This window comes from Ursus arctos, unplaced genomic scaffold (genome assembly GCF_023065955.2).
Source record: "Ursus arctos isolate Adak ecotype North America unplaced genomic scaffold, UrsArc2.0 scaffold_8, whole genome shotgun sequence".
In the NCBI taxonomy this organism is placed as follows: domain Eukaryota; kingdom Metazoa; phylum Chordata; class Mammalia; order Carnivora; family Ursidae; genus Ursus; species Ursus arctos.
In genome coordinates, this window is record NW_026623100.1 from 83,338,932 (window position 1) to 83,363,381 (window position 24,450).

General features: G+C 48.9%; 1 protein-coding gene across 3 annotated transcripts in view; it reads left to right on the forward strand.

The window, feature by feature from the left end:
- The first annotated feature begins 2,425 nt into the window (after positions 1–2,425).
- The window catches only part of EIPR1 (EARP complex and GARP complex interacting protein 1), a 121,091-nt gene continuing 99,066 nt past the window's right edge, over positions 2,426–24,450 (forward strand). The window contains exons 1-2 of one of the 3 annotated variants that reach the window (XM_026518036.4): positions 2,426–2,628; positions 14,692–14,775. In XM_026518036.4, the coding sequence (XP_026373821.1) occupies positions 2,587–2,628; positions 14,692–14,775 (126 nt within the window). In that variant the 5' untranslated portion in view covers positions 2,426–2,586. Of the gene's footprint in view, positions 2,629–12,253; positions 12,404–14,691; positions 14,776–24,450 lie in introns of those variants that run through there. The other 2 variants (XM_026518052.4, XM_026518042.4) reach the window with 2 other exon arrangements.

Sequence of the window (24,450 nt, forward strand, 5' to 3'; positions counted from 1 at the left end):
CGCACGCTCAGTGCAGGGACGGCCGCCAAGCGCATTTCCGGTTCGTGCTGCGATGGGCGTGGCCCGCGCTCCAAGGTGATATGGAGGGCGGGGAATGGGCGGGGGTAGTTGACTTCATCCCTGGGGATAGGGAGGAAAATTAGTTTGACACTCAGGCTATGGGGTCCTGGCGTAGGACAGGCAGAAAAGAGAACGTTAGGCCGTTTCTTTTCATTACTAGCCAAAGCACCCAAGAAATTTTTATTTCTAGAAATTTTTCTTTATGCTTATCAGTATTTCTACTTTTCCTGCTGCGCGTCTGTATTACTTGTGTAATAATGACATTAACCATAAAGATGGCCGTAATAATATCAATAATATGTGGGTAGGTTTAATCCAGCAGTATGAAGACTGCTTTCTCTTAGCTCCACAACTTAATCTCAGGTAATCGGAGGCACTGAAGAGCCTGCTCCGGTCTGTGCCTCCGCTTCCTTGATTTTTTACTGTAATCACTGAGGGCTCTTTATTCGTTCGATGGATATCTATCTGTCGAATCCTAACTGTGCATGCCAGGGCACTAGGCAGTAGGATAAAACAGGGGAAACCCACTTCTGTCTTCTTTTCATAAGTGATTAGATGATAGTATATATTCAATGTGCATAATGTAATGTCTTGACACATGTATACATTGTGAAATGAGTACCACAATGGAGCAAATTAACGTCCATCATCCCAATCTGTTACCTTTTTTGTGAGTGTGTGATGAAAACACTTGAGATCTACCCTCAAAAGTTTCAAGTATAGGGTATCTTATTATTAACTGTAGTCATTGTTCTGTACCTCAGGTCCCCAGAACTTATTTGCCTTATAATTGAAAATTTGTATCCTTTGATCGCTCTCTCCTTTCCCCTTACCCCTCAGCCTCTGGTAAGCAGAACTCATTCCTACAATGAGTTCAAAGTTGTGTTTTTTTTTTTTTTTTTTCATATTTCACATGTAGGTGTACTCATGCAGTATTGTCTTTCTGTGTTTGGCTTATTTCACTTAACAGAATGTTCTCCAGATTTATCCATGTTTAGCAAATGATAGGATTTCTCTCTTAAGGCTGAATAACATTCCACTGTGGGGGCGGGCACCCAGTGTGCCACATTTTGTTTATCCATTCATCTACGGACACTTAGGTTGTTACCATGTCTTGGCTGCTGTGAATAATGCTGCAATGAACAGGAATGTGCAGATGTCTCTTTGACATGGTGATTTTATTTCCTTTGACTCCCGGAAGTGGGATTGCTGGAACATATGGTAGTTCCATTTTTAACATTTTGAGGCAACTCCACACTGTTTTCCACAGAGGCTTCACCAGTTTACATGCCCACTGACGGCGTATAAGAGTTCCCTTTTCTCCACTTCCTGCCAACACTTTCTGTCTTTTGACTTTTTGATATCAGCAATCCTTACAGGTGTGAGGTGAGATCTCATTGTGGTTTTGATTTGCATTTCCCTGTTGATCAGAGATGTTGGGCATCTGTTCGTATACCTGTTCCAGACCGTGCCATTTGTCATGAAGATGGATTAAGGGTTGAAAGAAAAGTTAAATAATCACACAGTTGGGGAGGTGTGTGGTTCTGGAAAGCAGTGGAACACAGCTTAGTGAAGGGGGTTCTGCTATGGCATTTTGGGATTCCGTGCAATTTCCTTTCTGTCTGTTAAGGAAGTGGTCAAGGCAGGCACATTCAAGGAATCTAAGTAGTGTCCTCCACGACCACCCTTGGACATCGCTGGGGAACCCAGGGTCTTCCCAGCAGGTTCCCATTCAGAGTCAAATGCTGGTCAGATGCTGCCAGAGGTGTGGTGCCAGGCATCACTCCCTGGCGCAGCACTGGTACTGCCCTCTCCGCCCACCCCCCCCAACAGTGCCGGCTGCTTGCAGCCTGAATGAGCTTGGCCCCTGACCTTAGGGATCCTGGGCAGAACCCCGATGAGTCCACAGACCAGGCACACATCCTGGCTTCCCAACTTACTACCTCGGTCTCAACTGCTAGTCAATTTTGTAGCCTCTCGTCTCTAAAACGGAAACAGGCTACCTTAGGCCCAGGGTTAGAGCGGAGAACTTTAAGATAGCGCCTGTAACGCGTTTGTCCCTGCGCACCGCTAAGCGCTAAAGATGACGAACCACAAGTCACAGATCCAGGTGAGCGATTCTCTCTGGGATAACAGAGCAGCTCCAAGCAAGAGACGTCTAAGTGACACCCGCCCACCCGCCTTCCCAGTCCTTGTCCCACCGCCCAGCCCCTCCTCCACCTCTGGAGATCTGGCTCCGGGCCAGGCTCCTCCCCGTCGGGGATCCTCCTCCTGCAACCAGTAGGGTTGAGAACCCGTATGGAGTTAAGTGAGCATGCGCAGGAGCCCGGAGCCGCTTCCATTGGCAGCCGGCGAGGAGCGTATTGATGACGCATCAGGAAAAATACAGGAAGTAAGGCCTACGGGAGTGGAGGTGGGCCTAAAAGACTCCCGGTTGGGGCCTCCTGGGCGGGAGGGATGAATGGGTGCTGACCCGGAGGCGCGCCCGCTCTAGGGACAGGCCTTAGGCGTGTGAGCGGCCGCAGTATGGAGGACGACGCGCCGGTGATCTATGGACTGGAGTTCCAGGTGCGTCCCAGAAGGGCCCCCGGCGCCGCGCGGTTTGCAGAGCGAGGCGGGCGCGTCCCTAGCCCCCCTGTGCAGCTAAGGACCGGGGGACTGCGGGGGGCGCCTTTAAAGAACTTGGTTCTCTAGGAAGGCCCAGGGTCCTCCGTGACGCAGGGTGGGCGCAGCGCCGGTGCCCACGATCCCCGGGCTGGGGAGCCCCCGCCGCCTCCCCTCCTGGCAGCCCTGGGTGTTGCTGGGGGCTGATCCGCATCGCCCACCGCGGGGTACCCACTTGTGTACGGTTTCCTGCAGCACGCAATTCCTGGAGACAGGCACTGCATCTGTGGGGTTTCTGGGGTTGGGGGGCAGGCGGTCGTTTAATTTGGACATAAGAGTTGCAAAGATAAACGGAAAGTTCTCTAGTACCCTACACTCAGTTTCCCCTAATGTTGACGTCTCACGTGGCCATGGCAAATTGATCAAAGCTTAGAAATATTAACATTGGTGCATTCCTATGAACAGAACCACAGACTCTACTCGGATTTCACCTCTTTCCTATTCGTGTTCTATTTTTTTTATTCTGGACTCCGCAGTGCCTGTTCCGTGACCATCACGTAGTAGGCGCTCAGCCCCGGACGGTGAAACCGATGGGCCCCCGCAGTGTGAGCAGTGAAGCGGGAGTGCACGTGCGGTTTAGCAGGCCGCAGGGAAGTCTATGGATAGAGTGAGGGGGAAGGGGGTCGGGAGGAGCTGGAAGGGCAGGTAGGTCGCAGCGTGCAGGTCCTTGTAGAGCTCTGTCTTGGTTTCAACTCTTCAGATGGCTTTTGGGAACCTTAAGTCTTAGGAACTTAGGGACAGATACAGAGACAAAAAAACACAGTTCACTGCCTTATGAAGTACCTGATAACATACTTGTGTGCCCAAATGTGTGTTAAAAATATAAATAATGGGGGTGTCTGGGTGGCTTAGTCGGTTAAGCGTCTGTCTTCCGCTCATGTCCTGATCTCAGGGCCCTGGGATCAAGCCCCACCTGGAGCTCCCTGCTCAGTGGGGAGTCCGCTTCTCCCTCTCCCTCTGACCCTCCCCAGTGCTCATGCTCTCTTTCTTCTCTCAAATAAGTAAATAAAAAATCTTTAAAAAAAAACTTAAAAAAATATAAATGATCTTTGGTTTTAAAAAGCTTAAAGTGAGAGAAGCAGCAGCGTTAGTTACTTAAAGCCTGAACATAACCAAAACTCCTAAAGTTTGAATCCTGGCTCCAGGGGTGTCTGGGTGACCCAGTTGGTTGAGAGTCCAACTCTTCATTTCAGCTAAGGTCATGATCTCAGGGTCATGGATTGAGCCCTTCCTTGGGCTCCCCACTCACCAGGGAGTCTGCTGGAGATTCTCTCTCTCCCTCTCCATCTCCCTCTTTCTTTGCCCCTGCTTGCTTATGCATGCGCGCGTGCTCTCTCTCCCTTTCTCTCTCTCTCTCTCTCTCATAAATAAATAAATAAAATCTTTAAATCCTGCCTCCAGCACTTACTAGCTATGTAATCTTTTGCTTCAGTATCCTTGCCAATAAAATGGGAAAACAAGCCTGGATCCCTGTGGCTGTTAGGAAAATTCAATGAGTTAATACTTTTAATTCAAGCCCTTAGAGCATTGCCTGGCACATAATAAGCATTCAGGAAATGTTCTAATTATTATCATGAGACAAAATTCTTACAGATAAATCCATACAAGGCAGTATCAAAGTGTCCTATGAGGAACGAGCTGTGTTGCAGGGTTTGACCATGGGCTCAATCACCCAAGAGTATGCCTTAACTAGCAGCTTTTGAGAGCGTCCCTGTATGTGGGGCACCCTGCTGAAGTCTGCCTGTGTTTTACTTCTCTCTCAGTCTTACTTGTAGATGCTGTTCTTCTGTGTGCCAAGCCCACCTAGCCAGCAAGTGGTAGACTTGGGATTCTACCCTAGAGAAGCGTTAAACCCAAGCCAACTTCAAAGCCCCTGAACTACAAAGTTGCACTGCTTTCTCCTGGAAAAGGCGCCAGTGTGGCCACAGGGGTAGGGAGCCTGTGGGGAGATTGAGAGTTCCTGACTTCTTGTACTTCCTAACGTGTGCACTTGACTCCCGTGTACCTAATCACTTCTTCATCTTCTTAAGAAATCTCTTACATAACAGAGGTTTTTATCTTCAGTGTTGGATCTTTGAGATAACAAATGTTATTTCCTGGGATTAATATCAAGGAGTGGATCCTTGCCTTGGGCATCAAATGTTTTATCTGGATTTCTCCTTTATCTTAAAAGAAGTAGCAGATTTTTATCCTTCTTTACTTTGGACAGCTTGTGGCCATGACGTTCTTGAATCTGAAGAACTGTTACTACAGTAAACATATAAAGAGCTGGAAGTCACAGTGGAGGATTGGTTGTCAGTGACATTCAGATCTCTGTGGAGGACACTTTACATTAGAAGACGGGGATCTGGAGGCGCCTGGGTGGCTCAGTCGGTTGGGAGTCTGCCTTCGGCTCAGGTCATGATCTCAGGGTCCTGGGATCGAGCCCCACATCAGGTTCCCTGCTTAGCGGGGAGTCTGCTTCTCCCTCCCCCTCTGCCTGCTCTTCCCTGCTGCTTGTGGGTGTGTGCACATGCTCTCTCTCTGTCTTAATAAATAAAATCTTAAAAGAAGATGGGGATCAGATTATTGACCATTGACTGAGGTAATGAGGCTTGAGGGTAAAATGAGGTCTTTCTATGTCAAATAAAAGGCAGAAGAGCACCATACAGGGGTCATTAAAATAAAAATGCTGAGCACGTTTGTGTTTATGGGACATTATGGCATCATGAGATTGACATCTTTTAGCTCATGTTTATGATTTTAGTTCTTTTTATTTTTGTATATTTAAAATTAAAAAGAAAATCCAAGTAATTCTTACTAGTCTTTTAAGACGTCAGGTTGCTTACAATCTGATTAAGATCTGCAGGCCCTAAACACGCCTTTTCCATCTTGCCTGATTCTCTGACAACAACCACATTCAGCTTAAAACTGTTTCTTCTCTTTACCACTCGTTCATAAAGATTTTACTTTTTATTTATTTGTCAGACAGAGAGTTCATGAAGATTTTATTATTTTTTTTGTTTATTTGACAGAGAGAGAGGCAGCGAGAGAGGGAGCACAAGCAGGGGGAGAGGCAGAGGGAGAAGCAGTTTCTCTGCTGAGCAAGGGGCCCAATGTGGGGCTCGATCCCAGGACCCTGGGATCATGACCTGAGCCAAAGGCAGGCGCTTAACCGACTGAACCACCCAGGCACCCAGAATTTTAAGTTTAATACCTTATTTTTGTATATGCATATCCCGAATTTCCTGGTTAATGTTGCGTTGCTGGCCATGTGCCGGTACAACTGCGGGTTCTCTTCTGGGTATCCCAGTTCCCTGCCTTGCATCCTTTTGTCCTGTGTTTCTGTTCTAGTCTAGACAGTCCCAGGTGTGCTGTTCCTATCATACTTGCTTTGCAAAATGATGACTGGAGTCTATTTACATTAATAAGACAAGGAATATGCTACCGCTTCTTGACTGGATTTTAGGGCTCTTTTCTGAAAGGGTGGAGAGTTATTTTACGGGACGTCCAGTAACCGTGGTCAGATGGTAATTGGATTGACTGTTCCCAGACTAGGCACAAAGACACCACATTTTAACAGAGACACATTTTAGCACAACGCCACCTTACAGTTACATTTTATAGATTTGTTGCATATTTGAATATTGTATACATTATTCTAATTATGTTTGTAATTTTTGTTATGGATGTTTCTCCAGCATTGTTTGAATTTGAAATAGTATAAATGAGACTTCAGATGCCTTCACACATACTCTCAGTGTGTACTGGGCAGGAGAAATCAGCTTTCCCAGTTTGAGTTTAATCTGTAGCTGTCAGTTAACAGAACTGTAGTTCCTTATGACTATTTCAAAAATCACTACAAACAAGATTATTTCTCTCCTGCATGCTTATTTCTTTGAAGCTTTTGGCATTAAGAAGACCTTCTCGGGGCGCCCGGGTGGATCAGTTGGTTGAGTGTCTGACTCTTGGTTTTGGCTCAGGTCATGATCTCAGGGTCGTGGGATAGGGGCCCATGTCGGACTTTGCCCTGAGCAGGAGTCTGCTTGAGACTCTCTCTCTCTGCCCCTTTCTCTGTCTCAGATAAATAAATAAATCTTAAAAAAACAAAAAAACAAAAAAAAAACAACCTCTGGTTGCAAGGGCCACTGGTCCTTCAGCAGACACGCTGAGTGACCGCTGTGCCCCACTGAAGTGGCTTGAGCATGTCTGCCTTGCTCGTTCCTGAGCCTCGGTTGCTCTCCCAACACTGGCTTTTGGATCTGTGGTCACTAGCTGCTCTGATTTCGTCCTTTCTTTTGAGGTTAGGTTTGGTCGTTTGTATTTTCCTAGGAAATTCATTCCTTCATTTGGTCTACAAGTACTAATGGTCTACAGTGTGCCAGGCATTACTCTCTGCCCCGGAACACGGCAGAGGAGTCACACACAAGCCCAGCAACCCTCCCTCCTGGAGGCCCGTGTGGAGAGCAGAATCCAAGAGAACAGCCTTGGGTGTTCTTCCAAGACTCCTCAGTTGTGGGCCTGATTTATTTGTTGTCATTCTTTTCTTCTTAACGTAAGCGTTTAGACCATGAATTTTCTTCTGAACGCTGACTTCTTGATTTTACTGCTTTCTGGGTATCTTTCGGTTTTGAACTCGATGTCTTTTGTCACCTGAAACTCTTTGGGGTCTTCCTCAGCCCTGCCCACATCCTCTGCTGTGTGCGGGGGTCCGTCTGTGTGTCCTTCCTGCAGTGGCTCTGCGTTTCCCCGGTGAGCTCTGGGAGCCCAGGCTTCGCCTGCGGTTGCCCTGCCTTATCTTCTCCAAGCTGTGCCTTGATTTTTTCCCCTTTTCCTTCTCTGGGCTTTTTTCTCTCTCCTTTTTGCAGAGTGACTGCTCTGTTGGGTTTTACAGACCTGTGCTGGTGTGTGTAGCGTGAGCTTTGGCTCTTCTATGGCAGCATGTGGTCAGCGAGCGTGTGTCTTCTGAAGTCTTTTCCCGCTATTCTTGCCTCGCTGTCCCTCCTGGTGGTGCCCTTGCAGGGCTCCTGGGCTCCTCTGATCCTGGTTTCTCGTGGGCGAGCCTTCCTGTCCAGCTGCCGTGGGCTCTGCACGCGGAGTTGGGCCCTGCCTGGGCTCCAGGCTGGCGGGAATTCCTGCAGCCCAGGCTTGGGTTTGTGAGCGAATCTGCAGCCCTCACTCATCCCCGGGCAAAGATGGTGGCCCAGGCCAGCTGGCCACAGTGCAGCACCCCCTCCACTCTGGGGGGGCAGAGTGCTTCCAGATAGGATGCCGGCCTGCGTGGGCTGCTCTGACTCTTGCCAGAGCGTGTGCAAGAGGCCCGGCCACCAGCCGTGCGCCTGTCCTGCTGTCCCATCCCTGCGGTGCCTGCCGTGTCTTCGCGGGGCGGGGGGTTGCTGCTGCCAGGGCTGTCTTCAGTCCCCCTCTCGGCTCTGACCTCTGCCTTCGAGTCTTTCTTCCTATGGTGTGCGTTTGGATTATAGATGTCTCCAAGTTTCACTGAAGACAGTCTCTGTTTGTGCTCTTTATTCTCCTTCTTGCTCTTGTGTAATTCTCTAGGGTTTGGAAGAGCGAAATGAAGACTTTAGACTATTGCTGAAAAACCTGAGGTCCCAATTTGACTTGATGAGGTGGGAAGGTGGAAGTGAACTGGAATAAAAAGGCTCACGTCAGGAAGGCTGTGTACGAGGTTGTGAAAATGTCATTCAAGCAAGGGGTGGGGAGGGGTGGCAGTGTGGCTGGAGAGGAGCTACTGAGTGCGGGATGTGGGTTAGGGGTTCCCATGCGGTAGGCCTGGTAGGCAGGAGTGGGGGGGGTGGTCAGGGACTGTAAGCCACGGATCTGGTTAGTGGGTGCACGATCACCGGTCTGGTTACAGTGATGACGCTTGTGGGAAAGGGGGCTTGCTAGGAAGGAAGTGTGGCCTGGGGAAAGTCAGGATGGAACCGTGGGCACAAAGCCACAGCATGAGCAGGGGGGATGGGTGGTGATGGACTGGGTCCTCGAGGGCCAAGGGACAGAGGGGTCCCATGTCAGGGGTGTCTGATGGCTGTGATGCCAGGGGCCACAGGGAGGGCAGTGCTGTGGGGTGGCTGCAGTGAGGCCAGGTCAGCAGAAGGGGAGGAATTGGTCAGGGTCAAGGAAGGTTTTCCTTTTCTATGCCACCATTAAGCTTGGCAGTAAATGGAAGAATGGAGGTCTAGCAGCAGCTTAAGAAGCAAGTGAGTCAAGGTAAGATATATTCAAAGGACAAGGGGACATGTGACTTGATTCTCCTTGTTAAGGGAAAAGCCAGAGAAGAGGAGAGGGACAGAGAAAAGAGAGGGCTGTGCAATGTTGTGTGCTGCAGGCAGGCAGCAGGGGCTCCCCTTTCTCTGGACAGATGGGCAGGTGGCGCCCCTTGTCTGGGCAGGAGGGCAGGTGGCGCCCCTTGTTTGGACAGATGGGCAGGTGGCACCCCTTGTCTGGACAGACGGGCAGGTGGCACCCCATCTCTGGACAGATGGGCAGGTGGCAACGTCTCCAGGAGGCCAGCCGATGGCTTCTGTGTTGCTGCTCAAATGTGAGGCAAGTTCTTTGCTGTAAGATAGGGCTGGGTTGCACCAGGGGCTCCAGAGGAGCTGGCAGTGCAAAGCAGAATGGGGAAAGGGCAGGTGGCAGACCCTTGGCAGTGCTGAAAGGTCAGCCTTTGCACTTACAGGAGTGAGCGTGTGAGTGAATGCACCAGTGATTGTGGTGTGGCCACAATTATCCATGAGTAGCTCAAGAGGCTTGGTGTTTCTCTTACGTACTCTGGGCCTTTGCCTGTGATTTTGGGTGTGGGAGACGGAGAGGAGAAGTAGGTATCTAGCTAGCACAGAGTGAAGAAGTTGGGGCTTTACCTTCTTTTTGCGCTTTCTTTTGTGTTTGTAAAGCGATCTGCCAGAACGCTGAGATCTGCCAGATCTGCTGTGTGAAGAAGGGCATCGGGTGGTCGCTGGCTTCCTGGTTTGTCATCCTAGCGATCTGGGGGCAGCTGTCCATACAGAGGCTGTTTCGGGGGGGAGATCGCTTACCGTAGAAGGTTCAACCCACCCTGGTCTCTGCTGCTTAAAGCACAAGTCCTGCTCCACCTGCTCGCCTTCCAGCGTCACCTAAAACTTGGCGTGGGGTGCGGCTCTTGGTGGGGAAAGTTCTGATGAAGAGCTAGGCCAACGTTCACCAGAGGGAGTGTTTACTTGCTCGGACTAATAAGCACATGAAGATATTGAATTTCCCCAGGGAGTGCTCAGTACTCAGCGAGTACTGGGAGGTCTGGGATTTGCACCTCCTGTCGCAGAGTGGAACTTTCACAGGGCTGCCGGTGACCCTTCCCCACCGAGAGCCAAGCTTCTCAGCATCTCCAGTTGCCTCATCCTGGGTTGGCTCACTAAACGGTGAGGTGGGCGGAAAGACAGCCATGTCAGGAAAGTGCCGTGGCCTTTCTTTTGAGAACAGGGCACGGAATGATAATAACGTGACCCGGGCTCTGCCTTCAATCCCGTGTATAAATATCTTACCTGTGTTGCCAGGTCCCTGCGTCACCGTAATAGAAAGAGAACCAGACTCAAGGCTGGCGGTCTGGGTGGTTCTTCCTCTAGGAGCTTTGTGACCATGACTAAGTTACTTAACCTCTCTGGTCCTCACCATCTTTATCTCCTAAGTAGGAATAATATTATTCATCCTGACTTTGGGACTCTTTCATTGTGTTATGAAGATGAACCAAGGTAAGATTCATGAAGATGTTTTATGACCTATTACACCCTAAAATTTCATCTTATAATATTGAGGTCATTGGAACACATGAAAACCATCATTATGCCTAGGCTTAGGAAGGTCATTTCATCATTCACTTCATCACAGGACCAGAATTACAGATACCCATCTGTCAATCAAATGGCCAGACTTAAGTTATTACTATAATTTTACCTAATAATGTACTAAAAAGATCTCAGATTCAATGTTTTTGAGATCTCACTGTAATTTTTAAAGATTCAGTTTAGATTTTTTGGAAGAATCATAACATGTTTTAGAGTGTATGCATGCCAGCAGGGGGAGGGGCAGAGGGAGAAGGAGAGAGAATCTCGAGCAGAGCTGAGTGCAGAGCCCAGTGCTGGGCTCAGTCTTACGACCCTGAGATCTTGCCCTGAGCTGAATCCAAGAGTTGGACGCTTACCTGACTGCACCACCCAGGTGCTCCTCCTCTTCAGTGTTTTAAAAAAGAGGTGGCTTACTGTGTATGACAGAATTTGCAGTTTCAAACTTGTACTGCTTTTCTAAAACTGGCAGCTTTTGTCTCCAAAACACGTGATCTCTTCGACTTTACTTCCTTGCATGCTTACCGTTCGTCCTGCCCAGGGGTGCCGTTCTGGGCTCCGTAAACTGCTTTAGGATGAAGCAGGGTGAATGCTGGTTCGTGACGGCACTCAGCAGCCTCTGCGCCCTGAGATGCCCTTTTGTTCAGCCTCATGGCCATTAACACAATGTACTTCTTTCTGGTGTTCTTCTGGTTCCCAGTGATGGCATTTAGTCCTGTCTTTGCCTGAAGTTGAGCTCCTGGTGCGTTTTGGTAACTGCTGATTTGCTGCTGTGCGGTCTGGGCCGGGGGCTCTGATACATAGTCATTTCCCACTGGCTCTGTTTGGGTCTTGTCCACTGTCTCCTGCCAGTCTGCTTCCTGAGGGCAGGGCCCTGTCTTACCCTCCACGGTACTTCCACAGTGTGGCCACCATGCGGGAGTTGTGTAGTCAGCTCGCAGTTGCTGACTGAGGGCGTAGACAAGTCTTTTCGTGGAAAGTAATCACTTCCTCTCAGATGAGTTCTCTTCTGGGCCCTGTTTTTGGGGACTTTCAGGCTTTTTCTGTCTGGGGTGATGACATGTGCCTCCATTTGAGTCTTAGTGTCTTGTTTGAAGGTGGAGCCCGTCCCACAACCCCTCTGTTGACCTGGGTTCTGCCTTCCAAGCAGCTGAGGGTTTGTCTCAGCAACGGCGTGGATGCTTCCTCACCAGTCATTTTTCTCTAACCAAGTGGTGTTCAAATTAGATAGGATTAAGGGGTCTGTGAATTTGCTGGTATTATGTGCAAAATTCTACCTGTACATACATGCATTTTTGGCAGAAGAATCCATCAGTTTTGCAAAGAGGTCTACGACTCCAGTCTAGTTTTGTCGAACAGGTCGTAGGCGTATTGGTTAGAATAGGTGTTTTCCTCCAGATGTCTAACATTGTGAATACTGCTCTGGACATGGATTTTCTTGGTGTTCCTGAAATGTATTGTAGTAGTTGATGTTTTTGTGCTAGCAACCCTTTATGAGGAGGGGTGGAGACATAGGGGCTAGGTTGCATTTTTGGAGAGCATGACATGAAGTTGTCTCCAAACCTTTGGTCGTGGGCACTCATAAGGTCTTGTTGTTCACCCCAGTCATGGAAAGCAAATCAGAATGAGACAGACTGAATGGTCAGGACGACTGCTGTACTGTTTCTCTTACCCTGTTTTATTTATTTTTTTAAAAGATTTTTTTTTTTATTTGAGAGAGAGAGCGAGAGAGAGAGAGCACGAGCAGAGGGAAAAGAAGAATCAGACTTTCTGCTGAGCAGGGAGCCTGACTTGGGGCTGGATCCTAGGACTCTCAGATCATGACCTGAGCCGAAGGCAGACACTTCACCGACTAAACCACCCAGGTGCTCCCCTTACCCCATTTTAAAAAGAATGAATCGAGAAATTGAGAAATGCGTGTAGGAATAAGATGTAATCGAGGAGGAAGTGGGACGTCTCTCCTGTTTCTAGCTGCATGTGTGAAGAGAGCATGTGGACAGTGGCCCGCACAGTGAACTGTGTGTGGCGGTATTGATTTCCTGTCACTGCCGTAACAAGTCAGCACCAATGTAATGGTTTAAAAGAACAGCGCTTCCTACCTTACAGTTCTGTAGTTCTGAAGCCCAATATGGGCCTCACAAGGCTTAAATCAAGGCTTTGGTAGGGCTGCATTCCTTCCTGGAGGCTTGGGACAATCTGTTACCTAGCCTTTTCTAGGTTCTAGAGGTGTCTGTTGTATTCCTTGGTCTGTGGACTCCTTCCATCTTCAAAGCCTGCAGCAGCTGCCCCCATCCTCCCAGCTGCCTGCACCCTTTGCAGGTTTCCTGTGTCCCTCTTATGCTGCCACCTCTTTCGTTTTCTGGTTCTCTCTTCTGTTACATCTCTCTGATGACAGCCAGGAAAGGTTTTCTACTTTTAAGGACCCATGTGACTAGATAATTCAGGATAATTTCTCCATCTCTTAACCTGATCACACCTGCACAGTCTCTTTGCCATATGAATGAACATATGGACATGGTCTGGGGATTGAGATATGGACATTTTTGGGGGGCCATTATTCTGCCTCCCATAAGCATCAAAGCATGAGCTATAGGGATATAGGGACTTGATCTAGGCACAGTTACTGGTTGTATTGAAAGAGATTTGGGTTTGATTTTGTAAGCCTGAGAAACTAGTCACAACACTAATATTAACCAGTTATATACAGTCTTTTCCTCTCTAGGCCTCAGATTCTTCACCTGAAAGTCTTTATTTTGTCCTTTAATTATTGAACATATTAAGCACAGGTGGTATAATTCCTGCTGTGGTGCACCACCCAGATTTCTCTTCCAGGAAATCCAGCAGGTTCTGGGATTATGGGGGCTGATAGCTCTCAGTGGGCCCTGCTTTAGAGTTTGCCCTCAGCTGAACAGAGCCACGTTGCCCTACGTCACACCCCTCTCCAGGGACAGCCTGCTTCAGTGACTGATCAGTGGGGTTGGGGGCTGGGCAGTAGATGGGCCTGGCCATAATGGCTCCACTTTGCGGGGCCATCCCAGCTCCGGTCTCCCTGTGGGCGCTGCAGTTCCTGCACAGTCCTGCTTCCTTCACGCCTTCACTCCTGCTTCCTCTGTGGCATCATTCCCAAGAGTGTTCCCAGCAAATCTGTGCACAAAGCTTGACGTGTTACAGCTTGTTTCCCGGAGAACCTGCTCATCTGAATGCTCGGCAGGCCCCTTTCTGTTGTTTGGCTTTTGATCTATGATTGTGACTTGTTGTATGACTAGTTATTTTCGATTGAGCGTTTGACATTGTGAGAAAAATTGTATGAACTTTGGAGGTCTTTGTCTTCCTCCAGAGGATTTACTGCTATTCCTGGTGGGTGGCTGGCCAGCCCAGGAGCGTCAGCCTGCTCAGATCACTTAAAATCCAGTCACGGACTAAGTTGACCTGGAGCGTTAGTCTGTGCAGGTTGACCTCCTAGTTCATCTTCACTCCTGGCCTGTTCCCTCCGGGATCCCAACCCAGAGAGTTAGTGCTTCGCTGGCCCCTTCTCCGTGGTGGGCCCTGCACTCTGTGTTTGTACCCTCAGTCCATGAGCCTGTCAGAAGCGTTCCTCAGTATCAGCCACTAGCCACACTTTCCAGACTGACGGATGCCTCTAGCCGAAAGGGGGCCAGAGGTCAGGCTTGCCTCTTTAAGCTTCCGTCTTTCCAAGATCTTGGCATTCACTCATCGCTGTGGTAGCTACTTAAAGGAGGTCTTGAAACAAATTCAGAGTACTTTGTTTAGTTTTTGCCGTTGCCCTCTGCCAGAGACTTGGTTTAAACCCCCTGCTCTGCTATTGCTAGGAGCCGTTTCTGCCATACTGTTGAAGGATGATTTGTTCCACCAATCTATTTCTGTTGAAAATTATGGTTTTATTAAAAATACCATTTACATCTTTATTGCTTATTTTTTGCCCATTTATAATTGTTTCCGTATACACATTTGCGTGGAATCGTTGTGTCACTAAGTGTACGAAAGGTGAAGGCTTTGCATACACGTTTGTGAGTTGCCTAGCCAGCGCCCTGTGCTAATTGATCCTCCTGCAGCAGTAGAGGAAGTAACTGCCTTTTAATCTCTGTTAAATCTAACTTCTTAAATGTGTGTGCATTTTCCTTCCCTCCTGCAGGCACGTGCTCTAACACCTCAGACTGCAGAAACAGATGCCATTCGGTTTTTGGTTGGGACGCAGTCTCTTAAATATGATAATCAGGTAACTATTTTTGACAAATGTATACATGTTAATTACTAAGCCTATTCTTAGTTTTATAACCATTTTGCTCTTGATTTTTCAAGCAACATTTGAGAAAGTTAATGCCACACAAACAAAATAAAACTTTCATTGGGATTTAAATATGCAACCGTATGTAATAATTGAGTTCAATAATTTAAACCTAGTCCATGTAGCATCACTATCGTAGTTTCGGTTTGTGGTTATGTAGGGTTTGCTGTGTAAGTGACTGAGAAGCAGTCCAGGGGATGCGGTCGGCACCACTGCTTCTACCCAGGCTGGTGGATGACCGCTCTAAGTGCTCACGGCGTTCTTTCTGGCTGAGCCTGGATGAGGCCATAATCCTGTCGAGTTCCAGGCTTTCACTGACACGCGCTTCAGGAGGGGCTGTTCTGGTCGCTGTCCTAGAGAGAACGTGGGCTACTGACAGACCAGCGTGCAGTTTATGGCTTGACACAAACATATGACCTTGACCAAATGGATTAACCTTGCTGGACTTCATTTCCTCATCACCAAGAAAGCTATGAAGCCATCTGCTCGCTGTACCTCACAGATGCTGAGGGTGTTGTGACGATGTGTCGTGTCCTGGATCCTGGGGAAATGGGCAAAAGGCCATGTCCCCTGCAGCAGGGCCTCTACCTGGTCACCACTGTCCCACAGGGGGAGTGGCTTTAAAATAGCTGTGAAAGAATATTTGGTGCTGGGTGTGGTATAGTGAAATTGCCACTCTCGTGTTACCGACAAGACATTTTAAATTGATGTAGACATTTTGGCAACTGATTTGGTGACCTATATGTAGAGCTTTATAAATAAATGTTTATATTAGTTAACCTTTATTTCCTATACCCAAGACATAGGAAAACCTTTATGTACAAGGAATATTATTGTAATGATATAAATAATTGTGAAACAATTAGTAGCAATCAAAATGTGCCAGTATCAGGTTGGATGGAGCTGCTGTCTATGGTGGCAGATTCACAGGATTCGACCTGGTTGAACCTGGTTCCTCTTGGTGGAGTGGTCGTCACTGACTGTGCTCATTAAGCTATAAACTCATTAGTGTCATAATTTAAGAATCGTTAGATGATTCAGTGAAATGTTAAAATTGTATATATTGTGTGATCACAACAGTGTTGAAAAAGCAGATCATTTTTCAATAGATACAAACGCTGAGTCGTTAGGGGTATACGTGGAGCTAATAGAATGTTATGTCAGTTATACCTCAGAACAGTAGTGGTTAGAGTACAAACTTGAGTCTTACACACAGTAAAGACTAGGAGGAAACAGGTCAAAAGGCCTCAAAATTTGAGCCACAGTAAGCTTTGGATGATGTGAGCATCTGTGAGGTAGATTGTTTTCCTAATTTTCATTTTTCTGAACATGTGTGTGTCATTTTCCTTCTGGAAGAATGTCAGGTAAGCATGATTTATTTATGAACATGGTTTCCAGTGGCCGTCTTGCAGGGAAGAGGAATCTGTGTTGTCTGGGGGCTGCTGCTGGAGTGAGGGGGGGCGTCTCATGGGGCGCCTCACGGGGCGGCAGTGCGGAGATGCTGCTGGTGGAGGTGCGGCCCCCGCCGGGAGAGGAGTTGGGTGGGAGTCTGAAGTCGGACTTGGGGCTTCTGTCTGGTGGCCGACTGTGGGATTCGTCCCAGGGCAGGTGTCAGAGAATCCCACTGGGCCCTGTCTCCAGGCGTCGAAGCGTCTCACCTCATCCACCTGCTTTTCAGTTCCGCTCAGTCCTGAGGCTGTCCCATGGACCTTTTCGGGGGAGGTATCCGTTTTTAACTTTCTGAGATTACGGAAGAAATTATTATTATGTCATGAGGGATGCTCAGTGAATTAAAGGCCAGATGAGGCCACGACAGCATCCACATGCATAGTGACGTCACACCTGGTTTCATCAGCCTCTTGGTTGTGACCCCAAGAGAGGAGCAACCCCAAATGGCCTGACGTGCTTTAATCCTCTTTAAATCCCGTTGGAGCAAGGTAACAGCTGGGCTGGGCCTGAGCTCTCGCATCTCTGCAGGCTCCAGGACTGCCTCTTGGGGAGCACTGTGCAGAGTTGTGTTCTATGGGGTTGTGAGGTCAGCGTCCTGCCACACGCTGTAGTTTACCGCTCTGTATGTCCTGTTTCATCAATGTAGTTCTGTGACACAGACAGCCCTGGGTTCCAGAATACAGCCATCAGTCAGTCCTTGGACCTAGTGAAATGAATGACTTTTGTCCTTAAGAATCAGTCTTAGAAACCTAACTTTCTAGCGGTAGGGCACAGAGAAGGTACATATTTAACTTATATTTTGTGGCATCAAGGATGTAGCTGTTTGGGAACCTTTTCGGAATATCCAGTGTATAATGGCTACTTGAGTGCTGTGCGCACAGAACCCGGTGTCACCTGCTGTCCCTTTCCTTTCAGAACTTTCTTGTCACACCGCCAGGGAAGGCTGCAGCCGTGGCTGAATCAAAGGGTGGGGGGTGAGTCTGAGAGCCTATTTCCACACTTCGCCTGCAGTGGCCTTTTGCGTGTGACTGCACACGACAGGTGTCAAAGGTGCACTGGCCAGGAGGGCGCTTCCCTCCCTTCCTGGGAAAGGTGTGTGACATTGTTGGGAATGTGAGCATGCGCGCACTCACTCATTCAGCAAATGCCTGTCTCGTGTGTTAGTGGGACTCCGCAGTCCCTCCGCGGCGTGGTATGTTAGATCTGTCCGCATGAGCAGGTGGGTTAGTGTTCCAGCTGAGCGCCCAGCGAGGTGGGCGCTGCACCGGCAGGCGGTGCGTGCGTGCAGGCTGGCCGGCCTCAGGGGTGGTGGCCTGGTGGGCTCCTTCCTGGGGAGGTGGCTGCGGAGGGGCGGGGAGCGGTGAGAGGAAGGGGGGGCCGGATGAGCTCGCGCCCCTGCACACGCTCCTGGACACAGCCCTCACCCAGCCGGCGTGGCCCTTCACTGGTCACGTGCGTGCTCTGCGCACACGTCCAGCGCATGTGCCTTCGCGATGCAATGTGTGTTTCTGTCCCGTGGGACGTTTTCATCCGCGCAGGACGTGCGTCTCCAGAGGCTCCTGCCAGCCAGGCGGCGCCCAGACGCCCCGCGCTCCCTTCCTGCTGCCCCCCAGAAGCCGTGCGCTTGTTCCTTGGTTTCCCACCGATGTTCCCATTAGAGCGCCGTGTGGAGTGCGCCTGTAAGTGCCGAGACTGGCCCCTCACACCCCATCTCCTGTAGCCCCTCCCTGCTCGACTGCTGACAGGGAGGCCCCCCCGCGCTCGGGGGGGTCTTTGAGCGACTGTGACGACGGGGATCCCCGGCTCTGCGCCTCCACATTGAGCGGCAGGTCTGTGTAGGGTGCTGGTAGCCGTGCCGCAGCACCTGATGGGCTGTGCGCTCCCCACGGGCTCAGCCCGGTGCCGGGACAGGCCAGGAAGGTGGGTCGGAGAGGCACACACCTGCAGGATGGGGACGTGGGGGAGCTGCCCAGGGCCGGGTGGGGGCGATTCCCACACCTGTGACCTCAGTGCCCAGGTATTGTTGACCCCATTTCTAAGCAGGTAGGGGGTTGGTTCTAAGCAGTTGTGAGGTTTTTCGCAGGTGAGCGAGCTGAAATACGGTGGAAACACAGCTGCTCTCCTTCCCCTCCCCCTCCTGCTTGCACCTGCAGCAAGGGGTGGTTGGGATTTGTGTCCTAAAGGCATCCTATACGCTTCCCCACAGACACCCACACAGGTGGTGCTAGTGGTGGGAGTGGTCCCCAGATCAGGCAGCCCTGCCCAGGCCGGGGGGGCCCTGGCCTTGTGGCCCTGCTCCCACACCTCCCACTGGCTGCCTGGCTGGCTGGCTGGCTGGTGAGGGTTAATGGCCCCTGGCGTCGCCTCAGGCTGTCAGCTCCTGGGCAGTCATTAATTCCCTAGAAAGTGCCGTCCCTGAACCAGTCCAAATTAATTCAGCTGTGCTATTTTCTGAAAATTTTTGGAGCTGTCACAGTCTCTGGCCTTTTTTTTTTTTTTTTTTCCGCCGGATGAACTGCTTTCTGCCCTTTGTTTGCACAGGGCTTGTGTTAGGAACAGGATGAGTGTGTGCAGTCCTTCATCTTTCTGTGTTCTCCTTCATGGGGTAGGTGGGGAAGGTGGGGTTCTTTCTGCAGAGGCTGTGTGCTCACTGGCTATCCAGTGGGGGTACTTCAGGCAGAGACTCAAAACAAGGGATTCCAGGTTGAAAGGGTTTATTTGCTTTGCACTGTGCTTTTCCCAAAGATTTCTTTGCCTGTTGCTAACTTCCTGTTTCTTCTGTGGCTGGGGGATGAGTGCCAGGGTGACAGGGGATGCAGACTTGTCCTCTCCCAGCACGGTCAGTGAAAAGGCAGATCCCCGAAGGGAGAGACACACAGCAGCTTATTACCCTGGTTCGATCTTTTCTTTTTTAACTTTTTAAATTTGTAAACCCCATTTTTCTGTATTTGTATTTTGATTATGGATAGCTTTGTTCATCAGCCCGTCTGCCTGCAAGCTCTGTCCTTGGCTACCCTGAGGCTTGCCTGGGCCTTTGTTAGACATCGAGATGCTCAGCCACACCTCAGAATTTCTTTTTAAAATACAGAATTCTACTTTATGCCTTTTTAGTTGTGGGGTTTGTATCTAAAAATGTGATGATAAAGAGACATCTGGGGGCGTTCCAGTGACCTGTTTAGGCTCCAGCTTTTTCCCCAACCCTGGAGCACATGCTGCGAAGGACCTCCATCCTGTCCACTTGTTAAGGTCTGAATGTTTGTTTCCCCCGGATTCATAGGTTGGAACCTAACCCCCCAGGTGATGATAGGAGGGGGTAGGGCCTTTGGAAGGTGCTTAGGCCATGACAGTGGAGCCGCCATGAATGGGATTGACCCACAGCGTCCTTACCCCTTCTGCCGCCTGAGGACACAGGGAGAGGGTGGTCGTCTGATCCAGGAGGACAGCTCTCACCAGACTGACCACGCTGTGGCACCCTGATCTTAGACTGTGAGAGCGAAATTCCTCTTGTCTGTAAGCCACCCCATCTGTGGTGTTTGTTACAGGAGCCTGCATGGGCGAAGACACTGCTTTTCCAAGAAATGCCCTCGCTAGGCACCAAGAGGGTGTGGAATCCAGGTCTTTTTGTTTTCCTCCTTTCTTCTGGCTGCCAAGCATAGTTTGGCTTCATGGACAAAGGATGTTCATATACTGGGGCTTATTTGCTTCAGGAAAGAGTATTAGTACAGACGGGTAAATGGTAGCCATGTGGGCATAATAAGCATTGGGAAACGTGTAGCATGTTTGATAGTGACTTTTACAGATCATTTCAAGTCTTAGCTAAAGGATCACAATATGTTTCAATCAGAATAAAGAAATCCTGGGAATACATTTTCCTAAGTATACTTATGCTGAAGCAAGAACCCAGAAAGAGTGAGTGACTGGCGCCGGGTAAACTGGCCGGCAAATGGCAGAATCAAAACAGGACACAGGTCCCCTGGTCCCGGGTCACAGTGCATCCCGAGTGTCCCTGTGAAGTAAAGCAGACTGCTAAAACGGAGCTTTCCGGGTACTGACTTGAGCCAGGAGGAGAGAGTGCTAAGGTAAGAGAGAACACTCTCTCCAGGTCTAGCCACCTGCTGTGGTCTGTGTTCTTCCTAAGCAGGTGCCAGGAGGGGCCTGTTCACTTTTTGTGGTGGACAGTGTGGCATGGGGTCTGCTGAGGGCGGGAGAGCGAATCTTTTATTCTGGTGGCTCACGGGCTCCTGGCAGGAAGACATGCCCATGGTCAAGCCGCTGGATCCTTTACTTTCCCTAAGAAGGGAGTTTTTAATTTTTTATTTCGTATTTTACCCATTTTTTAAAATTTCTTTCTTTTTATTTGTGAGAGTTCGTTTACCTTCAGTTCAGTAGGAGAGATGAGATGAAGAGCAGTTCAGTGGCCTGGAGTGACAGGCTCAGATCTGGTTGCAGGCCACAGAAGAGCCAGGGTCTGTGGCAAGGGACACCTTTCTCGAAGCCCCGATTCTCCAGGAAGATGAGGGAGCGTTAACTTCTTTACGGGCTTCCTAATGAGTTTTATGACTCTTACTCCTGTTTATAGACAGTCATCTGTGCCCTTGGCCCAGCACTAGTAAATCCAACTTTAAAAGATTTAATAATGGTAATTCGAAATATATGAGTTCGATCTTCATTATAAGCTGTTAAAACATTTTACAAACTCAGATATGGCATGAAGAATTTAAAGTAACAATTCAGCACTACCCAGACAACCACGTCTGCCCGACCCTCTTAACCAATATCGATTGGTCTTTCTTTTGTGCCCCCAGATCTTTTGCACTCACTAGTTATAGTGTTTTCTTTGAATTGTTTTCACGACTGCTCTGAAACTGCATGTACATATTGCACAGAATGTTTCTTTGTACGTCTGTGTAAGCTGGGGAGCCGGTGGTGCCCTGAGACCAGACAGTTTGAGATACGGTCTCCTTCTCTGTAGTTAGGAGCTGATTTTTGCTCCCCTGCTGCAGTGCAAGGCCCAGGGGAGCACAGCCTCCATGCACCCGAGATGGCTTGGGGGTTCAGAGCACATGCTCTGAAATCCTGTTTCTAATCAAATGAGACACACTGTGTCAACTCTCTCAGCCTGGGTTTCTCCACCTGTAGATTGTGGCTAATAATTACACACGACTCTCTTAAGGATTAATGGAAATAATGTGTGTCAAATAGCACCCTGCCTGGCCCATTTTACATAATAGCTATTATTACTGTCCTCTCTTTGTTTATGGTTGTGATGTCTTACAGTTCTTCCTGAACATACCCAGATGAGAACACTTCATGAAGACATATCCTGTGGGCCTGCCTATGAACCCACTGTAAATGAGGATATGTGGAAAAATCTCAGGTCTGTCAAGCTTGAAGATGAAGGTTAAGGGCTGTAGTATCAGAGTGTGTCAGATTAGGAGAGATGGACTGGGGTGGGGGTGGTGTCTACACGTGTTCCTCCTTTCTGCTGTGTCCGTGAGCCTGGAGGTGCAGGAAGGAGCCTAGAGGAACTTTGGGTCAGGTGTTGGAGCCAGTGGACAGCATGTGCTTCATGACCTCACACGGGACAAAAGGGCATCCTGGTGAGGTGGTGAGAAGGAAGACCCTTCCCCAGATGAGAGTGACCTGGAGCAGGGGGAGAGGGGGCTGGGCAGGAGAGCCTGGCAGCCACACGTCCTGGGCCAGGGTGAAGAGGTTGTCATGCTGGGCGCTGGGAGTCGGTGCCGGGGACGGTGGGCTTTCTTCTGGGTGGGCCGACTGAGCCAGCAAGCAGGAATTCTGATGCCAGAGTGCTGGTGTAGTCACGGGTGGAGCTCCTAGTGTTTGAGTGCTTTGCAGAGGGATAGATGAAGGAACAGAAAAATAGAACATTTAAGTGCATTCATTCATGTTTTCAGTCTTAATGGATTTCCAGATAAGTAAGAAATGTGTCAAATAATAAAGAAAAGAAGAAAGAAAAACATTTCCTCTTTACCCTAATAACACAAACATTGTTCCTGATTTTGTATATTGCCTTGTAGTTTGTGTTCACGTGACTTTTATATAATTGCATGCCATTTTATATTCCGCTTATAAAATTGAGTGCTTTCATAACATTTTGGTATTTATAATTGCTCTTTATCATGATTTTTTTAAAAAAATTTTATTTATTTGAGAGAGAGAGCGTGTGTGCATGTGTGCGTGTGCACACCCATGAGCGGAGGCATGGGGAGAGGGGCAGAGGGAGAAGGAGAAGCAGACTCCTGCTGAGCGCAGAGCCAAATGCAGGGCTGGATGTTACAACCCTGAGATCACGACCTGAACTGAAACCAAGAGTCAGACACTTAACTGGGCCACCCCAGGCACCCCGTGTTTTTCATGATTTTTAGAACTATATAATACTCTGTAATTCTTTTGTTGTTCATTTGTTCTCTGGGACAGGTTTTAAGAAATCCGGTTATTTCAACATTTATATAGTTCCTATTTACGTGTTGTAATAAATCTTTGAGGAAATGATTCAGATATACAGTGTTTACCACAGCCTTCCCAGTGTGCACTGTCACATTCAACCGGCATCACAGAATTCTTATTTTTAAATGTTTAAGTCATTGGGTACAATAAAGAATGAATTTTTTTCACTTTTTAATTTTGTGCTGATACTCTAGTGGACTTGTGTGTACGGTGTACACACGTTCTGAGTGTCCGAAGTAGACAGCCTAATGCATTTTACACACTCATGCACACCCCCACCCCGTGGCCCCGGGACCGCCACCACCGTCACCTGCAGCCCCTGTGGCCCGTGTTACGAATATACCAGTTTTCCTCCCGTTGTACTGTAGGTGGACCTCTGGGCTGTGCACCGTTGTTGGCGATCACGAGTGGAGCTGCTGTGAGCTCTGTTGGTGTCAGTTGGGTATAGACGCAGCCCTGGGCTCCTGGGTTGTAGGACGTGTGTGTGTTTAGCTTTAGTTTGCCCGATCCTTCTCTCAGGAATCACTTACTTAGTAATTATTAGTAGCTTTTTAATGTGTAACATGTCCATGGAGGGAGAAATATTTACAGGTAAAATTCCCTCAGTGTGGAAAGGAAAAAGTACAATAGTCACCCCAGCTCTAAGATATGTGATTTGTAATTTTGAACCCACTGTGGAAACTGCATTGGGCTAAGTGCCAGGAGAAACTTGCTGAAAGCAGTTTGTTTGATCGATGGATTGATTTATAAAAGATTTTGTTTATTTGAGAGAGGAAGAGAGTGTGTGCACGTGGTGGGGGAGGGGCAGGGGAGCAGCAGACTCCCTGCTGAGCGGGACCCCCCCCCCCCATGCAGAGCCTGACTTGAGGCTTGGTTCCAGGACCCTGAGATCGTGACCTGAGCCGAAGGCAGACGCTTAACCGACTGAGCCACCCCGGCGCCCCTGAAAGCAGTTTTAAAAATAAAAACAGCAGGAATGATTTTTCATGTCTTCCCCTGGAGGAGAGGGGGAGGCATGAGTATGCCTAGCTTCACCGTGGAGAGCCAGGCACACCTGCATTTGGTTTCTTGTGATCCTTCAGGATGCAGTGGGAAGCTGAGGTGCAGGGTCACACAGGCTTGTGGTGTCAGTGTGGGATTTGAATTCTGAGTCCAGAGCTACCCCTTTTGGGGCTGCAGGTTATTTTTGCATCAAAACTGGGCATAAGAGGAAGCAGTGAAGACTAGAACGAGGCCCTCTGAACCAAGTGTGGAGTGTAGAGGCTTTGGGGTGTCATGGAAACATTTTTTAAAACAGCATTTAGGGGCACCTGGGTGGCTCAGGTGTTAAGTATTTGCCTTCAGCTCAGGTAATGATGTCCAGGTCCTGAGATCGAGTTCCACATCGAGATCCCTGCGCAGCGGGGAATCTGCTTCTCCCTCTGCTTCTCCCCTTGCTTGTTCTCTCTCTGTCTCTCCCTCGCTCTCACTCTCAAATGAATAAAGAAAATACTAAAAAAACCCCCAGCATTTAATGTTTGTTCTGATTGCAAAGTTATGCATATTAATCACACACAAAATGTGAAAAATACAAGCTAACCACAAAGAAGTAAAGGAAAACCTACCACAATCCCACTATCCGCTGGTAGCCATGTACCTCCTGGCTCTTTCCTGGTTTGGGTGTGCTTGCTTTTTACACACACACCGCAC